Genomic DNA, 24,048 nt, shown 5'->3' with positions numbered 1-24,048 from the left:
TGGGGCTCCTCCCTTTCCTGCGTCTCTGCAGGAAGCAGGAAACAGCAGAAAGCAGCATCTCTCTCTCTCTCTCTCTCTCTCTCTCTCTCCTCTCTCTCTCTGTGTGTGTGTGTGTGTAAAAAAGAGAGTGGCCTCACGCTGTTCTCTGACAAGCTGACAAGTGGGGTCCAAGTGACTCTTTGAATGTTTAAGGTTGCCGACCCCTGCCCTATACCATTCCAGACAGGTGGCTGTCCAGTCTCTTCTTAAAAACCTCCAGTGATCAATCAGACTATAGTTGAAAAGGACCTTGGAGGTCTTCTAGTCCATCCCCCTGCTCTACCACTCCAGACAGGTGGCTGTCCAGTTCTTTTTTTTTTTTTTTTAAACCTCCAGTATTGGAGCATTCACAACTTCTGGTGGCAAGCTGTTCCACTGGTTAATTGTCCTCAGGAAGTTTCTCTTTAATTCCAATTATGACCTAGAACAGTGGTTCTCAACCTTTTTAATGCCGCAACCCCGAACCGGTCGTAAGTCGAGGACTACTCAACCGGTTGTAAGTCGAGGACTACTCAACTGGTGCAGCACCGTTTACAGACTGGGACTTTTGGCGGGCTCAGCAGGGCAGAGACAGCCTGGACCATTCCTATTGGCTTTGGAAAGCCAATAGAATTAGACTCTATTCAAGAGAGTCTATTCTATTGGCTTTCAAAAGCCAATAGAATAAAAGGGAGTAGCACAGCTAAGGAAAAGAGGGGAAAAATGGCGGACTGTGTTGTTTGGCGACCCCCATGAAATGGTCGTTCGACCCCAAATGGGGTCCCGACCCACAGGTTGAGAACCACTGACCTAGAACTTTGAGAATCTCCATAGATGTTCCGATAGACTGCTTTTGAACAGGGAGGTTTTGGTGATTAGGCCCGATGGCCAGCAAGGAGATTTTGCTTGCATAGCAAGTGCGCCAGCAGCTGTGTGGCCTCCAAGGGGCCAGGAAAGGACGGTTTGACCTTTGAGCATACACAAGACTAATTTCCTCCGGCTCCCGGCTGGTCTTTTGCAGCAATGCTTTATTGTAACTGCTAGTGATGGTTTTATTTTGTTTGCTCATAACTTTCTGGGTGGAGCTGTAAAGGCTCCAAACATCCCTTTTAGTGTAGGGAGAGGCTGGCTGGGTCGTGTGGGGAAAGGCCGAGAGGCCACAATCACACAACATGACCGGCCAAGCCATTTGTCTGGTTGCAAAACCTTGACCTTTATTTCATTATTTAGCTCCAAGGTTTTTTTTTACTTCTTTGCCCTCTGAGCTTCTACAGGTAATCCTCGGCTTACAACAGTTCATTTAGTGACCGTTCAAAGTTACAAGGGCACTGAAAAAAGTGACTTAAGACCCTTTTTCACACTTACGACCGGATGCTTGGCAACTGGTTCATATTTATGACGGTCGCTGTGTCCCAGGGTCATGTGATTCGCCTTTTCGCGACCTTCTGACCAGCAAGGTCCATGGGGGAAGCCAGATTCACTAGTGACCGTGTTACTAACTTAATAACTGCAGTGATCACTTAACAGCCGTGGCAAGGAAAGTCATAAAATGGGGCAAAACTCGCTTAACAAATGTCTCACTTAACAACAGAAATTTTGGGCTCTGTTATGGTCGTAACTTGAGGATTACTTGCATTTCTTAGACTGTAAGGTGCTGTTACTCGTTAGGTTATATGTAGACTGCAGTGGGAGCCTGATTGGCGGAAGAGCGGAATAGAAATGCTTTTAAATAGATTTCCTCTCCCCAGGAAGTATGTTTGGACCACAACTCCCACAGCCCATGCTGGTGAGAAATTCTGCCATTGATGGTGGGTGGAAAAAGTTTCCTTTAAATAAATAAGCACAAATGCATGGCTTAACAGAAGTACCTTCCTTCCCTCCCCCCCAATTAAAATTCTTAATAAATTTTACATATTTAAAATACATTCCTGGGAATGCAACCTGCATTCTGTATGTGCTCAGGAAAAAAACATATTTTTCTTTTGTTGTTGTTAGTTGCGAAGTCGTGTCCGACCCATCGCGACCCCATGGACCACGTTCCTCCAGACCTTCCTGTCCTCTGCCATCTTCTGGAGTCCATTGAAGCTCACGCCTACTGCTTCAGTGACTCCATCCAGTCACCCCATTCTCTGTCGTCCCGTTCTTCTCTTGCCCTCCATCTTTCCTAGCATCAGGCCCTTCTCCAGTGAGTCCTTCCTTCTCATTAGGTGACCAAAGGACTTGAGTCTCAACTTCAAGATCCGGCCTTCTAAAGAGCAGTTGGGGTTGATCTCCTCTAGGACTGACCGGTTTGAACGCCTTGCAGTCCAGGGGACTCCCAGGAGTCTTCTCCAGCACCAGAGTTGAAAGGCCTCCATTCTTTGGCGCTCAGCCTTTCTTAGGGTCCAACTTTCACATCCATACATTGCAACTCGGAAAACCATGGCCTGGACTACACGCACTTTTGTTGGCAGGGTGACGTCTCTGCTTTTTAGTGTGCTGTCTAGATTTGCCATCGCTTTCCTCCCCAGGAGCAAGCGTCTTTTAATTTCTTGGCTGCAGTCTGTTGTTAAGCAAAGCAATTTTTAAGTAAGTCATGCCAAATTCAGAAATATCTTGGGAGACTGGAGCACTGGGCCGTCTAACAAGGTCCTTGGTGAGAAAAGTAAGATTCTACACTTAGGAAGGAGAAATGAAACATACAGGTACAGAATAGGCCAGTGGTTCTCAACCTTTTTAATGCCGCGACCCCCAACCGGTCGTAAGTCGAGGACTACTCAACCGGTCGTAAGTCGAGGACTACTCAACTGGTGCAGCACCGTTTGCAGAATGGGACTTTTGGCGGGCTCAGCAGGGCAGAGACAGCCTGGACAATTCCTATTGGCTTTTGAAAGCCAATAGAATTAGACTCTATTCAAGAGAGTCTATTCCATTGGCTTTCAAAAGCCAATAGAATAAAAGGGAGTAGCACAGCTAAGGAAAAGGGGGAAAAAATTGGCAGACTGTGTTGTTTGGCAACCCCCGTGAAATGGTCGTTCGACTCCAAATGGGGTCCCGACCCACAGGTTGCGAACCACTTGGCCCACTACCGGGTCATGTGCCCTATTTGCAACTGGGCTGTGCAAGCAGGGTGTGTGCGTGTATGCGTGTGCACAGCGGCCCACCACTCGCACGGCCCGGTTCCCTTCTTCCCCCACCCCAGCCGGGCTGCCAAGCTGCAAACGTTGGGGACTGTTTTCCTAGCTACGTATGAGCCAGCCGCGTGCTGCAGCTGCCAAAAAAAGCCAATGCAGTCCGAGGCCTCATCAACAGAGAGATAGTTTTAAGGTCATGAGAAGTGCTAAAGCTGCTTTATATTGCACTGGTTAAACTGGAATATTGTGTCCAGTGGTGGGATTCAGCCAGTTCGCATCACTTCAACAGACCCGGAAAAGCGGTTAAGCCAGGAAAGACCGATCTAGATTAATATCAGACAAGGCTCACAAATATTGCAAGTATACAGGTAGAAACAATGGTTGGAAACTGACCAAAGAGAGAAGCAACCTGGAATTAAGGAGAAACATCCTGAAAATTTCTAACCAGTGGAACAGCTTGCTTCCAGAAATTGTGGGCGTTCCATCACTGGAGGTTTTTTAAAAAGAGACTGGACAGTCACTTGTCTGAGATGGTATAGGTTCTCCTGCTTGAGCGGGGGGCCAGACTAGAAGACCTCTAAGGTCCCTTCCAGCTCTATTCTATTTTATTCCTCAACTTAACAACGTGACCATTCAAAGTTATAACGGCGCTGAAAAAAGTGATTTATGACCGTTTTTCAGAGTTAACAAACTTTGCAGCCTCCCCATGGTCTTGCGATCAACATTCAGACCCTGGGCAACTGAACTCATATTTATGACGGTTTGCAGTGTCCCGGGGTCCTGTGATCCCCTTTTACGACGATTCTGACCAGCAAAGTCAATGGGGAAGCTGGATTCATTTAACAACCCCGGGTTACTAACTTAACAGCTGCAGGGATTCACTTAACAACTGAGAAAGGTCGTAAAATGGGGCAAAACTCATGTAACAAATGTCTCCTTTAACAACCACAGAGCTTTTGGACTCAATTGTAGTCGTACGTCAAGGACTACGGGTAGTCACTAAGTCTGATTTAAGGGTGTAGGTCAGCAATGGCGAACCTTTTAGAGACCGAGTGCCCAAAAACTGCCCCCCCCTGCCCACCCACCCCCATCCCCGGCCCCGCTTGCCCGCAGGGCCACTCACCACCTCCAGGGCCCGCCGCAGATTGCCCAGGCAGCCCAGCAGCGCTATGGCGGTCACGCCCTCTGCCCGCGCCCCGCAGCATCAACTGCGCACGATGGGGTGTGAGGGCAGAGTCTTGTCTACGCTGCCTGGCTGCCATGTCCTTGGCTGTGCTGCTCCGTGTGGGCCACGCTCAGGGGCGACTCTCCTTCATGGGGGCAGTGGGAAAGGAGGGGTTCATGGGGGGAGGCAAGGCTGGAGCAACGGCACGTGTGCCCACAGAGAGGGCTCCGAGTGCCGCCTCTGGCACCCGTGCCATAGCTTCGCCACCACTGGCGTCGGTCCTTCCAGCCCTAGGATTGCATAAGTGTGCTTTGCAAATTTTGCTGGGACCTTTCTGGCTAGTAGAAATCCGAAAACCTCAGCAATGAAGGGCTAAGAAAGCCAGCCAGCTGTGGCTGGTCTTCCCACATCTGGCAAGGCCTGGTGTGGCTCGTGTTTGGCTTAGGGGGCTCTGGGAACTCAGCCCCTAGACCAGGGGTAGTGAACCTTGGCTCTTTTATGACTCGTGGACTTCAATTCCCAGAATTCCTGAGCCAGCTGTGTATGTGTGTGCTGGCTCAGGAATTCTGGGAGTTGAAGTCCACGAGTCATAAAAGAGCCAAGGTTGACTACCCCTGCCCTAGACCTTTGTTCTATCAAGAGCATTCACATGGTGTTCTGAATCATGACTCGTGAACCTCTGTGAATTGGGGAAAGGGATAAGCTTCCCCTCATAGCATCCTAGGATTGGAAGGGACTTCAAAGGTCATCTAGCCCAACCCCCTGCCCAAGGCAGGCGTCCTGATATACCAGTCAAATGGTTCTCGAGTCTATTTTTGGAAACCTCCAGGGATAGAGCGCCCACAATACTGAGAGGCAAGCCGTTTCACTGATTAATTGTTCTCACTCTCCGGAAATTTCTCCTTAATTCCAAGTTGCGTCTCCAACCACAAAGAGTGACCCTGTTTTGCTGGGGTGTGTGTGTGTGCGCATGTCATTTCCAAATGGCATTTTAATGGAGGAGGAGGGGGAGGAGGAGGATATGGAGATGGAAGGGGGTGTTTTCGTGGCCCATTTTTCATTTTCCATCTGCCCAGTTGGGCACGGCTGCTTTCCTCTGAGTGATGTTGTGAAAACTTTTCCAAAGTTCCCATGGAAACACTTCCTCTGAAAGGATTCAGACGACATCCTTTTTCTTCGCCCCACCCTCAAATCACCCACCCTGATCGTGCACTGACTAATTTAGAAGAATGACACCGCAACGCATAAGGGCTACCTTGGGCTTTGCAGATGGTCTCCTAGCTCCATTTTTAGACATACGTTGTCACCACACAGGGCCCTGGCTTAGCTAGCATTGCCCATTGGCTAAACCATGGTGTAATCTTGGGTTATTAAATAAGCCACAACCAGCAGTGGTGGCAGAACAGTCTAAACCAGGGGTAGGCAACCTTGGCTCTTTTATGACTCGTGGACTTCAACTCCCAGGATTCCTCAGCCAGCAATGCTGAAGGGAAAGGGAGAGGCTTCCAAGCTGAGCCATGGCTGGCTCAGGAATTCTGGGAGTTGAAGTCCACGAGTCATAAAAGAGCCGAGGTTGCCTATCCCTGGTCTAAAGTATAATCCATAGTTTGCAAACTGCAATGCCTGGTTTTGTGCAGGCCAAGCCAAACCTAAACAAATGGCATTGCAGGCTAGTGGGTTTCGTGAACTGGACCTTGTAAAAAAAAATAGTACAGGTAGTCCTCGAATTATGACCACAATTGAGCCCAAGATCTTTGCTGCTAAGTGAAACATTTGTGGAGTGAATTTTGCCCCATTTTACGACTTTTCCTGCCACAATTGTTAAGTGCGCCACTGCATTTGTTAAGTTAGAACACGGTTGTTAAGTGAATCTGGCTTCCACCATTGACTTTGCTTGTCAGAAAGTCACAAAAGGGGACACCGCATCGGTCATAAATATGAATCATCCGAATTTTGATCACGTGACCATGGGGATGCTGCAACGGTTGCAAGTGTGAAAAACGGCCATACGTCACTTCTTTCAGTGCTGTTGTAACTTTGAAGAATCGTCACTAAATGGACTGTTCTAAGTCGGGGACTACCTGTGTCAATCTTTATCGTCTGGATTGACAAACAGTTGTAATTGGGTTCCCAAATTAACTTGTTTGTGGGACCGCACAATGCAGTGAACCAAGATCTAACTCCCATTGTGGGAAACCGGCGTTGGGTCAATCAGGCCATCCCGTTATACCAGTGTTTGATTTATTTCATTAAAGGTTATGCCACAGAGTGGACCCAGCAGCTCTGAAAGAAAGCAGTGGGAATTCAGTTTAATACCTGTATGTAGAGGAAAAACATTTCAGAGCTTCTGGATGAGAGAGAGAGAGAGAGACAGACAGACAGACAGACAGACAATGTTATGATAGATGATACAGAGAAAGGGGATAGATATCTACAGAGAGATGATAGATAGCTAGCTAGCTAGCTAGCTAGACAGACAGATAGATAGATAGATAGATAGATAGATAGATAGATAGATAGATAGATAGATAGATAGATAATGATATGATAGATGATACAGAGAAAGGGGATAGATAGATACAGAGAGATGATAGATAGATAGAAAGATAGATAGATAGATAGATAGATAGATAGATAGATAATGATATGATAGATGATACAGAGAAAGGGGATAGATAGATACAGAGAGATGATAGATAGATAGATAGATAGATAGATAGATAGATAGATAATGATATGATAGATGATACAGAGAAAGGGGATAGATAGATACAGAGAGGTAATAGATAGATAGATAGAGAGAGAGAGAGAGAGAGAGACAGACAGACAGACAGACAGACAGACAATGATATGATAGATGGTACAGAGAAAGGGGATAGATAGATACAGAGAGATGATAGATAGATGGATGGATGGATGGATAGATAGATAGATAGATAGATAGATAGATAGATAGATAGATAGATAGAGACAGACAGACAGACAGACAGACAGACAACCTTTAGGAGCGTTAGGTATGTTCAGCACCTTGAATTACCTATAAAGTAAAAAGGTCAGGTTAAAATATAATCAATAAACATCTAAACTTCTTAGTTCGCTGCTTTGTTGATGGCTTCATCTTATTGCATGTTTGTTATGTGTCAAGATAGAAATCAGACTGCGATAAAGGGATCCTTGATTCACACAGTCCGAGGTTCCCCTAGCAACGCAAGCCACAAACTCCCTATTTTAGCCTAGTTGAGTGTGTGGTCCAAACGTTAAACGTGAACTGAAGGTTGGTTGAATGCCACCCTTACAATTTATGAAACTAAGAATCAGATTTTAATGCAATGCTTCTCAACTTCAGCAACATTCACGTGCATGGATTTCAACTCTGGGAGTTCACATGTTTTAAAATTTTCCTTGCCCTCTTGGCAAAGCCAAAATTTTGTTAGAGAAAAGCTCGTGGACTGATTTTAACATAGGCGTTAATAGTGGCTGGCCTATCAAATTTCACCATTAGCTAATTCCTGCACTGTGCAAATAGATTTTTTTCCCCCATTTATATTTTCACAAAGTACTTCATCATTTAGCATGTCTAAAAAAGATCACTGAGCATTGTGGCATAACAATTGCAATGTTCCTTTTAAGGAGGTTTTGTTCTGAATGGGGAAGTGGTATAAAATAAATCTATCTATTTACTGCAATTACTGTGCTAAAAGAAAGCTTAAACACCATTTAGTCCAACCATCTGCTATCATGTTTTACTGAATTTGCTACAATTGTTTGAATTCACATATGTGAACCCTCGGGCTTGGACACAGATTGTTTACACCTGAATTGGTATAACAAAAACAGCCTTGTTTGAAAGGTAGGAAAAACTAAAGAGATTGTTGCTGATTTCAGAAAAGACAGGAATAGCTGCACTGCTCTGCGTATTAATGATTCACCTGTGGAGGTGGTGAATCAAATTCCTGGGTGTGCAGTTAACAGGTAGGCTGGCTTGGTCGCTCAACAGCGAGACTGGTGAAGCGGGCACAGCAGTGCCCACATTTTCTGTGTCACGTGAGAAAAGCACATCTTCCTTCCCCTGTCCTTAGCACATTCCACAGAGGGACGATCGAGAGCATCCTGTCATACATCATTACAGTCTGATTTGGAAGCATCGCTGCTTCAGACAGGAAGGCAGTGCAGAAGTGGTGAGGATGGTTGAAAAGATCATTGGCAATTCCCTCCCTTCCATCCAGGACATGGCATGTAAGTGTTGTGTGAGCAGGGTCCGCAGGATTGACTGGGACACTACACATCCTCTCCACGACCTGTTTTCCTTGTTACCTGCTGGAAGGAGGGGCTCCATGATTTCCAAAGCAGAACCTCCAGATTCAGTCACAGCTTTGTCCCATATGGCATCAACCTTGTAAACGCTCCAGTTTCCTCTTTCTGTTTATATGCATGTGTGTGTGTGTGTGTGTGTGTGTGTGTTAAATTTGGATTGCTAACAAAGAGTTAAAGGGAAGCTTTCCATATTTGGGCCGACCGGGTGCATCATAAAAAATACTTAAGATATATCTGAATTTGTAATGTTTCGCAGTAGCGACTTGAGCCTGCTTCACGCCCCTAGTTGGGGGGCTGCAAGGCAAAAGTGACTATAAAAAAGTAGAACTGCAGTATAGCAGTCAAAAATGCCAAGGTGCAATCAAATCAGATCGGTCTGTCTGAAAAACTTTCTGTCTGTTAATGGGTGGACCTATGACCCGATCCAGGGTCAAACCGCAGAGGTATCCGGCCACATAAAAACCGACTCCCGGATCCAGCATTTTATACCCTGAGGATGTCGGTAGTGTGGCCGACGAAAGCTTGGTTTTGTAGATTAAACATTTATGTTTATGATTTTATCCTGGTGATCACCTTATTTTACTTCACACACACACACACACACACACACACACACACACACTAGCTATCAGCGATGTCAAGAGCTCTTGACGAAAGTTAGGTTTAGCAAATAAATTTTCTATATTTTTATTCTCTTGGTGATCGACTTTTATTTGATTTTTTAAATATATATATGTGTGTGTGTGTGTGTGTGTGTAAGTCTTTGGTTATTTGAGTTTTCTCCTGCGTAAAATTGGAAGTGTCTTGGCGACGTTTCGACGAAGTCCCATTCGTCATCTTCAGGCTGGTGTTTTCGGCTTCGTGCTTCTAGGAGCAATGTGAAGATGACGAGTGCCAGAGGTGGCACTCGGGCACTCTCTGTGGGTATGCACGCCATCGCCCCAGTCCTAGGCCTTCAGCTGGGTTTTATAAAACCTTTTCGCTTTAGGCCTCCGCCGCCATGTGCAAAAAAAAAAAAAGGTTCAATCAATCAGTAATTTCAACTTCTTGAGGGGAAAAAAAAGATCTCGCCAAGTTGGAATTGATTGATTGAACGTTTTAGTCCCACCCAGTCTGCCGTTACCACTGCAGCCACGCCCACCCATTGGGCCACACCCACCTAATGGGCCACACCTACCCAGCATCCTACGATGCATAAGTGGGTTTTGGGTCGCAGTTTGGGCACTCGGTCTCTAAAAGGTTCGCCATCACTGCCCTATATTAAAGAGACCCAGGCAAACTTTGGGCATTGTTGATCCAGGACCGCGGCACTGCTCGTTCGCACCTGTACAGTTCTTTGTTTCCATGTAGATTGTGTTGAATTCTGGATGCTTTTAAGGGGCTGAACCAATATTACAGGAAGATTTAATTTAACAAATCTTACAGGATGATCTTACAAATTGGGGGAAAGCTCTTGGCTCTTCCTTTAAGAATGCTGGCGATTGAGAAACAGGATCAGAAAATAAGCTAGCAACCTGAGTCATAATTTGTGTGCCTGTGAAGTACCAGGAACAGATCGGGGAGTGATCAAGGATCAGTTTTAATGGCCACTCTTCCCTCCCTCTTTCACTCTGGGGTTGCCCTGTTCTCCAAAAGAGAGAGCTCAAAGTAGGACCATTAGTTACTCCCCTTCAGGAACTGCATTTCTTCTCTGTCAGCTGAAAACTTGTTTCTTGATTTCTGGGCAGTTTAATGCTGATATTTCAAGGGGGAAAAGTCCCTTCAAGTTGGCAGTGGTGGAGGAAGGGAGGAAAAGAAGGAAAGAAAGTCCCAAGTTCTTGGAGGTCATCTAGTCCAACCCTCTGCTCAGGCAGGAAACCCTATACCATTTTGGACAAATGGCTGTCCAGTCTCTTCTTGAAAACTTCCAGTGTTGGAGTATTTACCGCTTCTGGGGGCAGGTTGTTCCACTGGTTAATCGTTCTCACTGTCAGGAAGTTTCTCCTTAGTTCCAGGTTGCTTCTCTCCTTGATTAGTTTCCATCTGTTGCTTCTTGTCCTGCTTTCAGGCGCTTTGGAGAATAACTTGACTCCCTCTTCTTTGGGGCAGCCCCTGAGATACTGGAAGACTGCTATCCTGTCCCCCCTCGTCCTTCTCTTCATTAAACTAGACATCCCCAATTCCAGCAACCGTTCCTTATATGCTTTAGCCTCCAGTCCCCTGATCATCTTTGTTGCTCTTGTCTGTACTCTTTCTAGAGTCTCAGCATCTTTTTTACATTGCGGTGACCAAAACTGGATGCAGTATTCCAAGTGTGGCCTTACCAAGGCATTGTAAAGTGGTATTAACACTTCACGTGATCTTGATTCTATCCCTCTGTTAATGCAGCCTAGCACTGTGTTGGCTTTTTTGGCAGCTGCAGCACGGCTGGCTTGTATTTAGGTGATTGTCCACTAGGACTCTGAGGTCCCTCTCACAGTTACTACTATTGAGCAAGGTAGCCCCTATATAATATTCTATTCTATTCTATTCTATTCTATTCTATTCCATTCCATTCCATTCCATTCCATTCCTAGTTTATTCTCTTCTATTCTATTCCATTCCCATTCCCATTCCCATTCCATTAAATTAGGATCCTGAGCCAGCCACTTCAAGAGGGAGCACCATCTTGCAAGGGCAGGGGGTTGGACTAGAAGACCTCCAAGGTCTCTTCCAACACTGTTAATTCTATTATTAAGGCTTCTGCTGGCAGGAAGAACCGTGTGCCACTGAGGACTAGCTACAAATCCAGGTTGGCCTTCTTACAGGTGGACACTGTTTTTGGATTCCAGTGAAGCAAGTAGATCCCATTCCTCAGAAGAATCCTGGAAATGGGCAGTTGCCTAGCAACCATACGTGCAAGTCTCATCTCACACTTTCTACACACACAAGGCACGCACATAGACACACTCAGAGAGGAACGTATCATATTGCAGCTCTTTCTTCAGCTTAACACTTGCTTCCTTTCTGGGTGTGGAGGTGACACCACTTCACTTCTGTTTTTAGGCTGGGACCTCTTTCAGTTCTGACTGAAATTCAGCCCAAACCAAATTTTTCTCTCTTCCTCTATCTCTTCCTCTATCTGCTGGTCTGCTTCTAGGGTCACTGGTAAAATTGTGCTTTTTTTCAGAAGATGGCCTGGTGTTGCACTCTCCCGGCTTCCCACCTTGGCCAGTGGCAATGCTTGGCCGCAGTGACGCCATTTTGTTTCCTCAAGAATGTGGGAGGAACCATTTTGCTTTTGGAAATATTTGCTTATGAAAAAGACTGAAACTTCAGCAATCCAGAAATGTGATTTTGTTTGTGAGGGGGGTAAATTCCTGCTTTATCTCAGCTGGCTGTTGGATTCTTTACCCACAGCCATTTTTCCACAGCGCTGAGGTGGATTGTGGCCAGCATCTTTTTCTTACTCCCCCTCATTTGGCAAGAAAGGCAAATTATTTCCAACAAGCCTAGGAAACGGGGATTTTAAAAGAAAAACCTAGTTCCTGTTTTGGGTGTATATTTGTGTGTATGAGCAAAACGTTTACACATCCTTATTTTTAAAGTGGACACACACACACACACATACATACACACACACACTTTAAAAAGCAGATTTATATCTATCGATGCTTAAAGTGTAGATACTGTCGCTATTATTCCTCAGATTTGCATTTTTTTCCCTCACATTTTTAAGAGCGGGCAACTGGCTGCTTCAGTTGGATTTGAGGAAACCGTTTCTAATTAAATGGCTTCCAATGACTCAATTCCCATGGTTCCCTGCCTGTACACCTGGCAAACAGGTGTGCTGGTTGGGAATTATGGGAGTGGAGACCTATCTCGTCTGCTGAGGTGAAAGGTATTTTTCCAATCCGGTATGGGCTTTAATTGAAGTCTTTTTTAATTTTATTGATAGTATTTATTAGATTTAGATTTTTTTTAATCCTGCCTTTGTTACTCTATAAATGGTTTAAGGGGGAAAAATATTCCTTCCCGCTCCCATTTTCCCCATAACAACAACCCTGTGAGGTTGGGCTGAGAGAGATTGGCCCAAAGTCACTCAGCTGGCTAAGGTGGGACTAGTACTCTGAGTCTCCTGGTGATTGGTCTAAGACGGGTAGTCAACCTTGGCTCTTTTATGACTCGTGGACTTCAACTCCCAGAATTCCTGAGCCAGCTGGCTCAGGAATTCTGGGAATTGAAGTCCACGAGTCATAAAAGAGCCAAGGTTGACTATCCCTGGTCTAAGACTTCATGCCTAAGGTGGGATTCACTGTTTCCTGCCAGTCGGCCCAAAGTCATCCAGCTGAGTCTCTTTAGAAAGAGACATGAAAAAGCTTTTTTGTTGCTTGTTTTTTTTGTATACTATTTGCACATCAAACTTACCCAGGTTAGGGTAAATATCTAGCAGGTGCATTGATAGTATAAGCAAAGTGTGGTTCAGGTTAATCTTGGCCACATTTTGAGACACACTGTATTGTGCAAGTGAACTCTGCTTAGTTTACGATTTGATGTATAAAAACAGGTTAAGCCTGTGTGTGAATATACAGGTAGTCCTCGACTTACAACAGCTCATTTAGTGACCGTTCAAAGTTACAACGGCACTGAAAAAAGTGACTTATGATCGTTTTTCACACATGACCTTTGTAGCCGCCCCAATTAAAACTCAGATACTTAGCAATTGGTTCATACTTATGGTCATTGCAGCATCCTGGGGTCATGTGATCACTTTTTGCAACCTTTTGACAAACAAAAGTCAACGGGAAACCCAGATTCACTTAACAACCGTGTTATTTATCAACTGGAGTGATTCACTTAACAATTGTGGCCAGAAAGGTCATAAACTGGGACAAAATAGTACTTAAATATCTCACTTAATAACATAAATTTTGGGCTCTATTGTGGTCATAAATCGAGGACTACCTGTATAACAGTGTTAGTACAGGTGGTCCTCAGGTTTTGACTACAATTGAGCCCCAAATTTATGTTGCTAAGTGAGAAATTTGTTAAGTGAGTTTTGCCCCATTTTACGACTTTTCTTGCCACATTTGTTATGCGCATTGTTGCTGTTGTTAAATCAGTAACATGGTTGTTAAGTGAATCTGGCTTCCCCTATTGACTTTGCTTGTCAAAAGGTCGCCAAAGGGGATCATGTGATCCTAGGACACTGTGACCGTCATAAATGTGAGTCAGTTGTCAAGGATCCGAATGTAAATCTTGTGACCATGGGGATGCTGCAATGCTCATAAGTGTGAAAAATGGTCATAAGTCTCTTTTTTCAGTGCCATTGTAACTTCAAATGGTCACTAAGCGAACTGTTGTAAGTAATAGCCTGTTGTTTTCAGTTTTCTCATGTTGTATAGCAGTGGTTCTCCACCTGTGGGTCGGGACCCCATTTGGGGTCGAACCACCATTCCACGGGGGGGTCGCCAAACAACGCATTCCGCCATTTTTTCCCCCTTTTCCTTAGCTGCGCTCCTCCCTTTTATTCTCTTGGCTTTTGAAAGCCAATAGAATAGACTCTCTTGAATAGAGTCTAATTCTATCGGCTTTCAAAAGCCAATAGGAATTGTCCAGGCTGTCTCTGCCCTGCTGAGCCCGCCAAAAGTCCCATTCTGCAAACGGTGCTGCACCAGTTGAGTAGTCCTCGACTTACGACCGGATGAGGGTCGCGGCATTAAAAAGGTTGAGAACCACTGTTGTATAGGATGGGATCCCAAAAGAAATTTGCCTAAAAACATGGCTGAAATGTTCTGCCTATTGGGTATTCTTCAAACATGTGCTGTTTTCCTGAATTATCAGATGCTGGTTGCCCATCACCGTCCTAACCTGTCCAAAAGATTGGATGAAATTTTGGAATATTGCTTGCAGAATTTTGTTGTGTGGGGCACAACTGTCTCATTATTCCTTTTCTGGATGGCTACAAATAGAAAAAAGTTTTTTTACCAACTTCAACATGATTATGTGACTTTCCTGTCCCAAAAGTGCTTTTTCACAAGGCATCTGGACTTTGTTGTTGTTTTTTTCATTTCTCCTTCAAGAAGCTGCTTGAGCTCTGACTGGATGGTGGGAAATGGAAGGATTTATATATTTATATATCAGAGCTGAAGAAGCTTCCTGGATAAGAAGCGAAACATCTTCAAAGAAAAACAAGAAAGTCCAGTTGCCTCCCGAAAAAGCATCTTTGGGACAACTGTGACCCGGATGACTGAGGATCTCCATAGACGTGTGACTTTACTCTTTTACTTTTTAATAGTAGTTTAATTTCTGCATATTAAAAGGGGGAGTTTGCATGTTATTTATTAAACCCCAGATATTTTTTTTAAGGATGTTGCTGGGCTCTCAAACAGGCATGCTTAGAAAATAGAAATGTATCTGTGCCTGCTTGCTCAGATGAAAGATGAGGAGATGCTGTGATGATAAGAGGACTGTAGAGTTTGGGAACATAAAGTTGTTGTGGTGTTGTTGTTGTTTTTCCTTCTCCCCCCCCCCAGGGGGAGAGGGGGTGGGAATGAGGGAATGGCAGGCTTCAGCCTTCCCAGTTTGCCTTTTAAAGACTCAGCTGCTTTCTTTGCTCTTTACTCAGTGGCAGTGTCACACCAACTTAACCATCCACACTGGAACTTAATGTGTCTTTGTGAACTAGGCATAGCATTATGCATTATATTATGTGTTGTGCAAACTCAACAAATTGGGTTCCTGGAATAAACCACGGTTCAAATATTGATAGCTAAGCATATCTTGTGAGGTGGGATTATTATCTTACTTCAGAAGTAAATTACTGTGAAAAGACTTCACTTGCGTACTCGGCACAATAGCTGAATTTTAAATTTCACTTAGCCTCAAGACTGCAAATTCCCAAACCTGAATGACCGGCCTTATTTAATTCGACTTTCTCCTTTTTTTTCTCCTGCACCTTCCTCTTCCCCAAAGCCTTCTGGTCTTTGGCATCCCCCCCCTTTGCAAGACATGAACCCCTCGACCTTGGAGATGCACCCCTATGAATGCAACGAGAAACACCACTGCTTGGCAACCATGGAGCCAGGCCCATCATTGGCAGGAGACTGGGAAATCACGGAAGAGGAAGAGGAGAAGGAGGAAGATAGCAGCCAGTTCTTGAACGTGCACATGCGCCGGTCCCGGACCTTGAGAGGATCCAGTCACACCTTCGATTCCTTCCGAAGGCACAGCTGGGAGCCTGGAAAAGTGCTGGAAGATGACCCAGATTTTGACCAGCGAAGGTAAACTATCGAAAAGTGCTGTTTTATGTTCTCTGGGGTAATAGATAAGTGACATGGTCACTCTGGAGACCAGGGTGCCTCCAGACAATTTTCGTAGCACCCTCTAAGCCAGTGGTTCTCAACCTTTTTAATGCCGCGACCCCCAACCGGTCGTAAGTCGAGGATTACTCGACCGGTCGTAAGTCGAGGACTACTCAACTGGTACAGCACCGTTTGCAGAATGGGGCTTTTGGCGGGTTCAGCAGGGCAGAGACAGCCTGGACAATTCCTATTGGCTTTTGAAAGCCAATAGAATTAGACTCTATTCAAGAGAGTCTCTTCTATTGGCTTTCAAAAGCCAACAGAATAAAAGGGAGTAGCACAGCTAAGGAAAAGGGGGAAAAAATGGCGGACTGCGTTGTTTGGCGACCCCCGTGAAATGGTAAATCATTATTTACTGGATAAACCCAATTTGGATTGAAAGTGCACTAAGTCATAAATTGTACACTAAATGCACGAAGTCATATACAGAGTAATGAATGGGCTTAGTGGTCAACAACAATATGGCTTCTTGTTACATGTAAATGCCTTAGTGTGTACAGGTAGTCCTCGAATTACAACCACAATCGAGCCCAAAATGTACGTTGCTAAGTGAAACATTTGTTAAGTGAGTTGCCCCGTTTTACGACGTTTCTTGCCACAGTTGTTACTGTAAGTGACTCATTGCATTTGTTAAATTAGTAATATGATTGTTAAGTGAATCTGGCGTCCTCATTGACTTTGCTTGTCAAAAGGTCGCAAAAGCGGATCACATGACCCCAGGACACCGCAACAGTCATAAATATGAAGCAGTTGCCAAGCATCTGGATTTTGACCATGAGGATTCTGCAACGGTCACAGTTATGAGTCACTTTTTTCAGTGCCATTGTAACTTTGAACGGTCACTAAATGAACCGTTGTAAGTCGAGGACTACCCATAATTACTGTAGGTGGAAAGAAATGTGTTTTTCTGATGTCATTGTGTCAAAATCCAGCCCTGGTGTTTTAGAAACTGGTTTATGACTGTCTTTTCTCCTCCAGAAGAAATGGTCCTGAATTTCACTGCCTAGGAAAAAGCAAAATACTGTACACTTAGTGTTTTGGTGTGTTTTTTTCGCCTTGTTGCCCTGTGTGCTGCAGCCCTTTCAATGTGTTGGGACAACAGCTCCCAGGTTCCCCAGCCAGCGTGGCCAAAGACTGGGAAATTTGGATGGGAAGACTGGGGAAAGCTGGTGTCCAGTTTTAATTCTGGCAGCTGGAGCCCTTGCTTGCTGGAGGCAAAAGCAAGGCTTCACCGATGATTCAGAATTATAATGTCCTGTACCCTCTTTGCTAGCTTTTGTTCCATCTTTATCTCTGTGTTTCAGCAGCCTGGCCTGGAAAAATAGAGCTCTTCCTGATTTATGGCCATTGGACCCCATTTTGGCTCCTGCCTTGCAAATCTGCAGCACCTGGGAGGGATGTTTGCTAGGATATATTAAGGACCAGGTTCCATCCTGCTGGCGCCCTTTGACTTTTGCAAATATTAAACAAAATCTGTGTAAGGACCCACCCCACTTTGCATCTTAAGAAGACAGAACTCTTGGAATAGTTCTTCCAACAGGAATCCTTTATTAAGAGAAAATGGTTGTAGGCGTTCTAGACAGGACTTGGGGTCCAAGCTCTCCCATTCAAGGTTTTAAGGGGTTCCCCAGTAGCCCCACCCAATCACCCCCCTCTTTCAGCGACAGTCTCAGGCATTACACTTCCACCCCCTTTTCCTTACTGCAGGCTGGATGGAGACTTCAGAGAGAACTACATGAAAGGAAAACGGCCCCACTCTTATGGTTAGTTCTTTTGCAATACACACATTCAGTTCCTTAGAAGTATACTGAAGGAAGTGAGGGCCATAAAGCCCCTTTGTTCTCCCCCTTCTCCCCCTCTTACGGCAGAATCCAGAGAAGGCAGAATTGGGGTTTTCTATATTTGATAACTAAAGATGAAATATAATTGGATTCTGACAATCTGACTAGATTGGCAGAGGATGGGGAAAGCTAAATTTATGAGAGGGTGTGCTGGGGACTGACCCCGGGTAGAAAAACCCAGCCAGATGGGAGTTCAGGCCAGGGGATGACCTCATTCAGGAAAAAGTGAGTGAGAGGAGGTTGACTACATCACTCCATATTTCTGTGTTTGTTCATGGGGATGTGAAAAGTGCCTGAAGCTCAGTTTTCAGCTAAAGAGAGAAAAAAAAACAACCTCCCATGTTTCCAGGCTTTATTTACTTGCAGGACCTCCTCTTTCAACGAACATGTCCAGGAGTGAAAGTAAAACATGCATAGCCACAGTGGTGGGATTCAAATATGTGAACAACCGGGTTCTCGGTGTAGATGCCGCTTCCGGAAGTCCATTCTGGGCCTGGGTAACAAAAAAATTAGCTACCGGTTCTGCCGAAGTGGTGCGAACTGGCTGAATCCCACCATTGCATAGCCACCATTTGCTTGTGGATTCATTTGTTAAGATTTTTTTTTTCTTGCCTTTAAGTCCGGAGTTCAAGGCAATGCACTGTACATAGCATTCCTTCTTTCCGTTTTCCCCACGCAACATCCATTTATTTTAGAAAATTTATATAGCTGCCTACTTACGGTGACTCTAGGCCAGTGGTTCTCAACCTGTGGGTCGGGACCCCATTTGGGGTCGAACGACCATTTCACGGGGGTCGCCAAACAACGCAGTCCGCCATTTTTTCCCCCTTTTCCTTAGCTGTGCTACTCCCTTTTATTCTGATGATAAACGGTCCGATGCAAGGGCTGATTGGGAGTCTTTCCCAAAGTCCAAAGAGGGTTTTGTGTGTCTGTGTGTTGTAGAAGAAGTGCAATGTTATTCCACGGGAGACAAAAATCAGGGTTCTGGTTGCACTTTTTCAGACTACTACATTTTATTAATAGGAATACATTTTTGGAAACGGTAGCTCATATCATCAGATCCAGCTGATGAAAAATCTATACAGGTAGTCCTCAATTTATAACCACAACTGAGCCTAAAATTTACGTTGCTAAGAGACATTTGTTAAGTGAATTTTGCCCTAACTTTCTTGCCACATTTGTTAAGCGAATCACTTCACTTACTTTCTCCTTAATTTAATTAATTTAGTAAAACGGTTGTTAAAATGACTTTGGTTTTCCCATTGACTTTGCCGGTCGGAAGGCAAGAAATGATCACATGACCACGGGACACTGCAGTTGTCATAAAAGCGTCTGAATTTTGATCATATGACCGATGGGGATGTTGCAATGGTCGTAAGTGTGGAAAATAGTCATTAGTCACTTTTTTCAATGCCATTGTAACCTTAGTCACTAAATGAACTGTCACAAGTCAAGGACTGTACCTTTTTGTAGACTTTGTTAGTCTGAGAAGGTGCTATTAGTAGCCTGCCAATAATGCTGATTTGTACGTGATCCAGTTTGCTGATTTGCAATAGAGGTTTTTATTTTAGGGGAGAATTCTATTTTTTCTTTGCTTCATCTTAGGTGACACCTACTGGTAAAAAGAGATATAGAACCTCACTATAAATTGCTTTGCAGCACAAAGATGGTAGAATTGGGGGTGAGGTGGCCCCGCTTAGCCTTTTGAGTACCAGGCCTGCATTCCAAAAAGTTATAAATGGGCCCCATTGAAAAATGAAATTAAGGCTTTATTAATTTTAATTAATTTTGCCATCTCTGCTCATTCTGTCATCGTCACAAGCCAGTCTTCCATTTGGGGTATTTCACAATCTTTTCATTTTAGAATAGAATATCTTTTTTGTCATTGTGTATCTCACAACGAAATGAAGTGCTGTCCACAGTGCACACTACACACAAGTAAAAACCACAAGTAAAAACATGCATTATATACACACATCCTTCACATTCTATTCACCATTGTGCTGCCCCTAATACTGCACTTCAATGTTGCACTATACAATAGTGTTTAATACGGTTACAGCTATGGGATAAAAACTATTTTTCAGCCTATTAGTCTTTGTTTTTATTTTTGCAAATACTGTATAATAGATATGGATTAAATAAAAATAATCTTCCATCACTGTTTTCCAATTGACTGTCCACTAATTCCAACAAGAAAAGTTCTTTGTTCAGTTGAATGTTGATCTTTAAACATTTTTGTACCATTCTCCATTTTTCTGTTCTAACAACCCTTTTCGCTGCTTGTTTCCTGTTTAATTTCATCTGTCAACTGCCCTATGGATTCTTCAATTTTTTTCCCCCATTTTTAAAATAACTTCTTTCATCTCCTCATTCATCTTTATAAACTCCCCCACATTCTCTCTTCAGATGCAACCAGCTCACTTTTAACAGATTAAAAAAGTCAAAAGATCAAACTGAGTATAATTAGTGAACTAGGTACTAAAGATACCAAACCCAAACCAGCAGAGGATCTCACTGGATAGTACTAAATTTTAGCCCGAAACCTGAATGAAAAGAGCTGGGGTTATCTGTTTCTTCCAAGGTTCTTCATCCCAGTGAACCAACTGCTTTCTCAACAGAGTTTCCCAGAGATGGGGAGTGAAGGAAGAAACTGCAGTCTCTGTGTCAATGATGGCAGTGGTTCTCAACCTTTTTAATGCCGCGACCCCCAACCGGTCGTAAGTCGAGGACCACTCAACCGGTCGTAAGTCGAGGACTACTCAACTGGTGCAGCACCGTTTGTAGAATGGGACTTTTGGCGGGCTCAGCAGGGCAGAGACAGCTTGGACAATTCCTATTGGCTTTTGAAAGCCAATAGAATTAGACTCTATTCAAGAGAGTCTATTCTATTGGCTTTCAAAAGCCAATAGAATAAAAGGGAGTAGCACAGCTAAGGAAAAGGGGGAAAAAAATGGCGGACTGCGTTTTTTGGCAACCCCCGTGAAATGGTCGTTCGACCCCAAATGGGGTCCCTATCCACAGGTTGAGAACCACTGACTTAGGGAGACAGAAAAGGACTCAGCACTGCAATGTAACCGTACCTGAACTTGCAGGTTAACCAAACTCATTTTGAATGCCATTTTTCCTCTGTTCACAAAATATACTCAATCACAAACTATTCAACCACATTTGTGCCTGGAATGTTACATGAACCCAGCCCATGAGTTCAGAGGGTCATGCAAACTGATGTAACTTAAGGTTTAGTTAACTGGAATATATTCTGCAAAGCATTTCTGCTGCCTCCCCTCATTCACAACGAGGAACAGAACTCAAACCATATTTTTAGTATGATGGGACAAAAATTCTTCAGATTAAAATGGTCTTGAGTCCCAAAAGCCTGCCAAGACAAATAGATTATTTGAACAGGAGGGGTGGGTGGCAGGACAGTGAAGTTCTATGCAAATGTGGCCCACTTACCCCCCCCCCCAGTGCAGGAAAAACCGGTTCTATATAGCTTTTCAGAATGGGGAAAAGCCAGTTGTATGCAACAATCTTTGGCTATGTCTGGTGATGTCGCCAAAACCCCTGTGAGGTTTATTCAAATATGCGACATTGATAAAATATATTTTATGATACCGCATTTTCCGGCGTATAAGATGACTTTCTAAACAGTGCAAATCTTTTCCGAAGTCGGGGGTCGTCTTATTCGCCGGAAAATACGGTATGTATATTTTTCCCCCTTAAAAATAGCAGAGTTGCCTAAATAGTAGTAATAGTAATAGTAGTAAAGTTGGAAGGGACCTTGGAGGTCATCTAGTCCAACCCCCTGCTCAGGCAGAAAACCTACACCATTTCGGACAAATGGCTGTCCAGTCTCTTCTTAAAAACTTCCAGTGTTGGAGCATTTACTGCTTCTGGAGGCAGGTGGTTCCACTTGTTCTCACTGTCAGGAAGTTTCTCCATAGTTCTAGGTTGCTTCTCTCCTTGATTAGTTTCCACCTGCTGCTTCTTGTCCTGCCTTCAGGTGCTTTGGAAAATAGCTTAATTCCCTCTTCTTTATGGCAGCCCCTGAGATATTGGAATACTGCTGTCATGTCCCCCCTTGTCCCATAGTTGGAGGTAGATTTCTGCTGCCATTGGGATTCAATGCTGCGCTGAGCCATTTCTGTTCAATAAAACACAGTGGTTGTGTTTCACATTACCGTAAACTCAAGCCAGTCACATGGCGGGTTAATAGGTCTGCGAGTGATACATCTGGGATGGTCATTGCTGAAATGGTTTGCAATTTTCTCCTTTGCCAAGTGCTTTTTGAGATTTGCTCAGAACTGAGTTGGGAGCATCAGCGTGGGTCCCAGTGCCTAGTCAACCGAAAGCAAATGATGTCCTGATGTTTGAACTATGTCCATCTGTTTCAGCTTAAGTTTGAAAGAACTGGCACCCGGGGAACTTGACTCCACGGAGCAACTGGATGGGCATGCCTTGGCAAGAAGAGACCCCCGGCGGGCCCCTATTATTCATAGCAATGATGAAATGGGATCCCTGCTTTCTCAGGACGAGGAGGAGGAGGAAGAAGGCCAGGTGATGCCTCAGGTAAGCTTGCCTGATTCCCAGACAGACCAATGAGAGAGGCAGAGAGTAAATTCCATAAGAATACACAAGAGTAAACCACGAAAAAGCAAACTGGCATTAATTCTAAGCCAACTTAGCAAGTTATAGAATTCATCTGCTAGATCAGTGGTTCTCAACCTTTTTAATGCCGCAACCCCCCCCCAACCGGTCGTAAGTCGAGGACTACTCAACCGGTCGTAAGTCGAGGACTACTCAACTGGTGCAGCCCCGTTTGCAGACTGGGACTTTTGGCGGGCTCAGCAGGGCAGAGACAGCCTGGACAATTCCTATTGGCTTTGGAAAGCCAATAGAATTAGACTCTATTCAAGGAGTCTATTCTATTGGCTTTCAAAAGCCAATAGAATAAAAGGGAGTAGCACAGCTAAGGAAAAGGGGAAAAAATGGCGGACTGCATTGTTTGGCGACCCCCGTGAAATGGTCGTTCGACTCCAAATGGGGTCCCGACCCACAGGTGGAGAACCACTGTGCTAGATTTTCAGCTGACCTGGTTAAGTTGTCATGGGAGCAGAACCTTCGAGTGAGCTGCAACAGTTAAAGATACAACTCAAAGTTTTTGAAGTATAGACTTTGCTCCTATTGCTCTATCCCTGTTTTTCATATCTTTCCCCATTAAAACAAGTATAGGTAGTCCTTGAACTTACAACAGTTTGTTTAGTGACTGTTCAAGTTACAACGGCCCCCAAAAAAGGGACCGATGACTGTTTTTCACACTTACAACTATTGCAGCATCGCCATGGTCACATGATCAAAATCCAAACACTTGGTCACTGACTCATCTTTATATCCCAGGGTCACGTGATTCACCTTTTTGCGAGCTGCTGACAGTCAAAGTCAATGGGGAAGTCGGATTCACTTAACAACCGTGTTAGTAATTTAACAACTGCAGCGATTCACAGTGGCAAGAAAGGTCACTGTTTCACTTAGCAACAGAAATGTTGGGCTCAGTCGTGGTCGTAAGCCGAGGACTCCCTGTTTAACGGCTGGAGTCAAAAGACATGATGGGTTACAATACCAAGCAGCTTTGCCTAACGTGCTAAACTGCAAAGCTGGCTTTATAAACGATGGTGTGTGTGTTTCCTCATTGCTCTAAAAACACACACCCAAAAGGGGCACGTTATGGCTCATCCCAAGTCAGTAAGTTTGGGCGTGGCATGAAGCAGAGAGTGGTGGGACACAAACTCTGGACCTTTCCTGTAGCCAAGGTGATGAATCCCCCCCTATCTGGTCTTGTCTTCAGGAACATGGCAAGAGGAAGCAGGTCTATGGCTTGTCCCCAAGTTCTCCCTGTGGTCACCTGCCCAAGTCTGCGTCCATGAGTGTCATCGACAGTTACCCAGATGCAGATGGTGAGTCCCAACTGTAGAGGGTGCAGACTTCAGTCACTTGGGAGATTTTTTTGGGGGGGGGTTGCCTTTTAAATGTTTAAAATTTCTGTCCATTCTCAGCCAGGGATCAGCAGACTTTTAGATGCTGGTTTCTAGGGTTGTTTTTAAAGTTATTTTTGGAAGATCACGGATACCCCCTGGGGATATCAGAGATGGTCCAGCATCTGTAAGTGCCTTGCTACCAGCCTGTAGCCTTGAGTGGGGGGGTTGGACTAGAAGACCTCTGAAATCCTATCCAACTCGGTGGTTCTATAAACCCAGTGGAACAGGTTGCCTCCA

General features: G+C 44.5%; 1 protein-coding gene across 2 annotated transcripts in view; it reads left to right on the top strand.

The window, feature by feature from the left end:
- ARHGEF2 (Rho/Rac guanine nucleotide exchange factor 2) overlaps positions 1 to 24,048 on the top strand; it is a 117,822-nt gene that overhangs the window by 9,645 nt on the left and 84,129 nt on the right. For both annotated transcript variants that reach the window (XM_039358443.1, XM_039358442.1), the window contains exons 2-4: positions 15,544 to 15,851; positions 22,171 to 22,345; positions 23,622 to 23,730. In XM_039358443.1, the coding sequence (XP_039214377.1) occupies positions 15,580 to 15,851; positions 22,171 to 22,345; positions 23,622 to 23,730 (556 nt within the window). In that variant the 5' untranslated portion in view covers positions 15,544 to 15,579. The remainder of the gene's footprint in view (positions 1 to 15,543; positions 15,852 to 22,170; positions 22,346 to 23,621; positions 23,731 to 24,048) is intronic.

The sequence above is a fragment of the Crotalus tigris genome, unplaced genomic scaffold, assembly GCF_016545835.1.
Source record: "Crotalus tigris isolate CLP2741 ecotype Arizona unplaced genomic scaffold, ASM1654583v1 scf7180000019021.11574027:1482141, whole genome shotgun sequence".
In the NCBI taxonomy this organism is placed as follows: domain Eukaryota; kingdom Metazoa; phylum Chordata; class Lepidosauria; order Squamata; family Viperidae; genus Crotalus; species Crotalus tigris.
The sequence above is the reverse complement of the archived record's forward strand: the minus strand, read 5'-3'. Positions and strand labels throughout refer to the sequence as shown.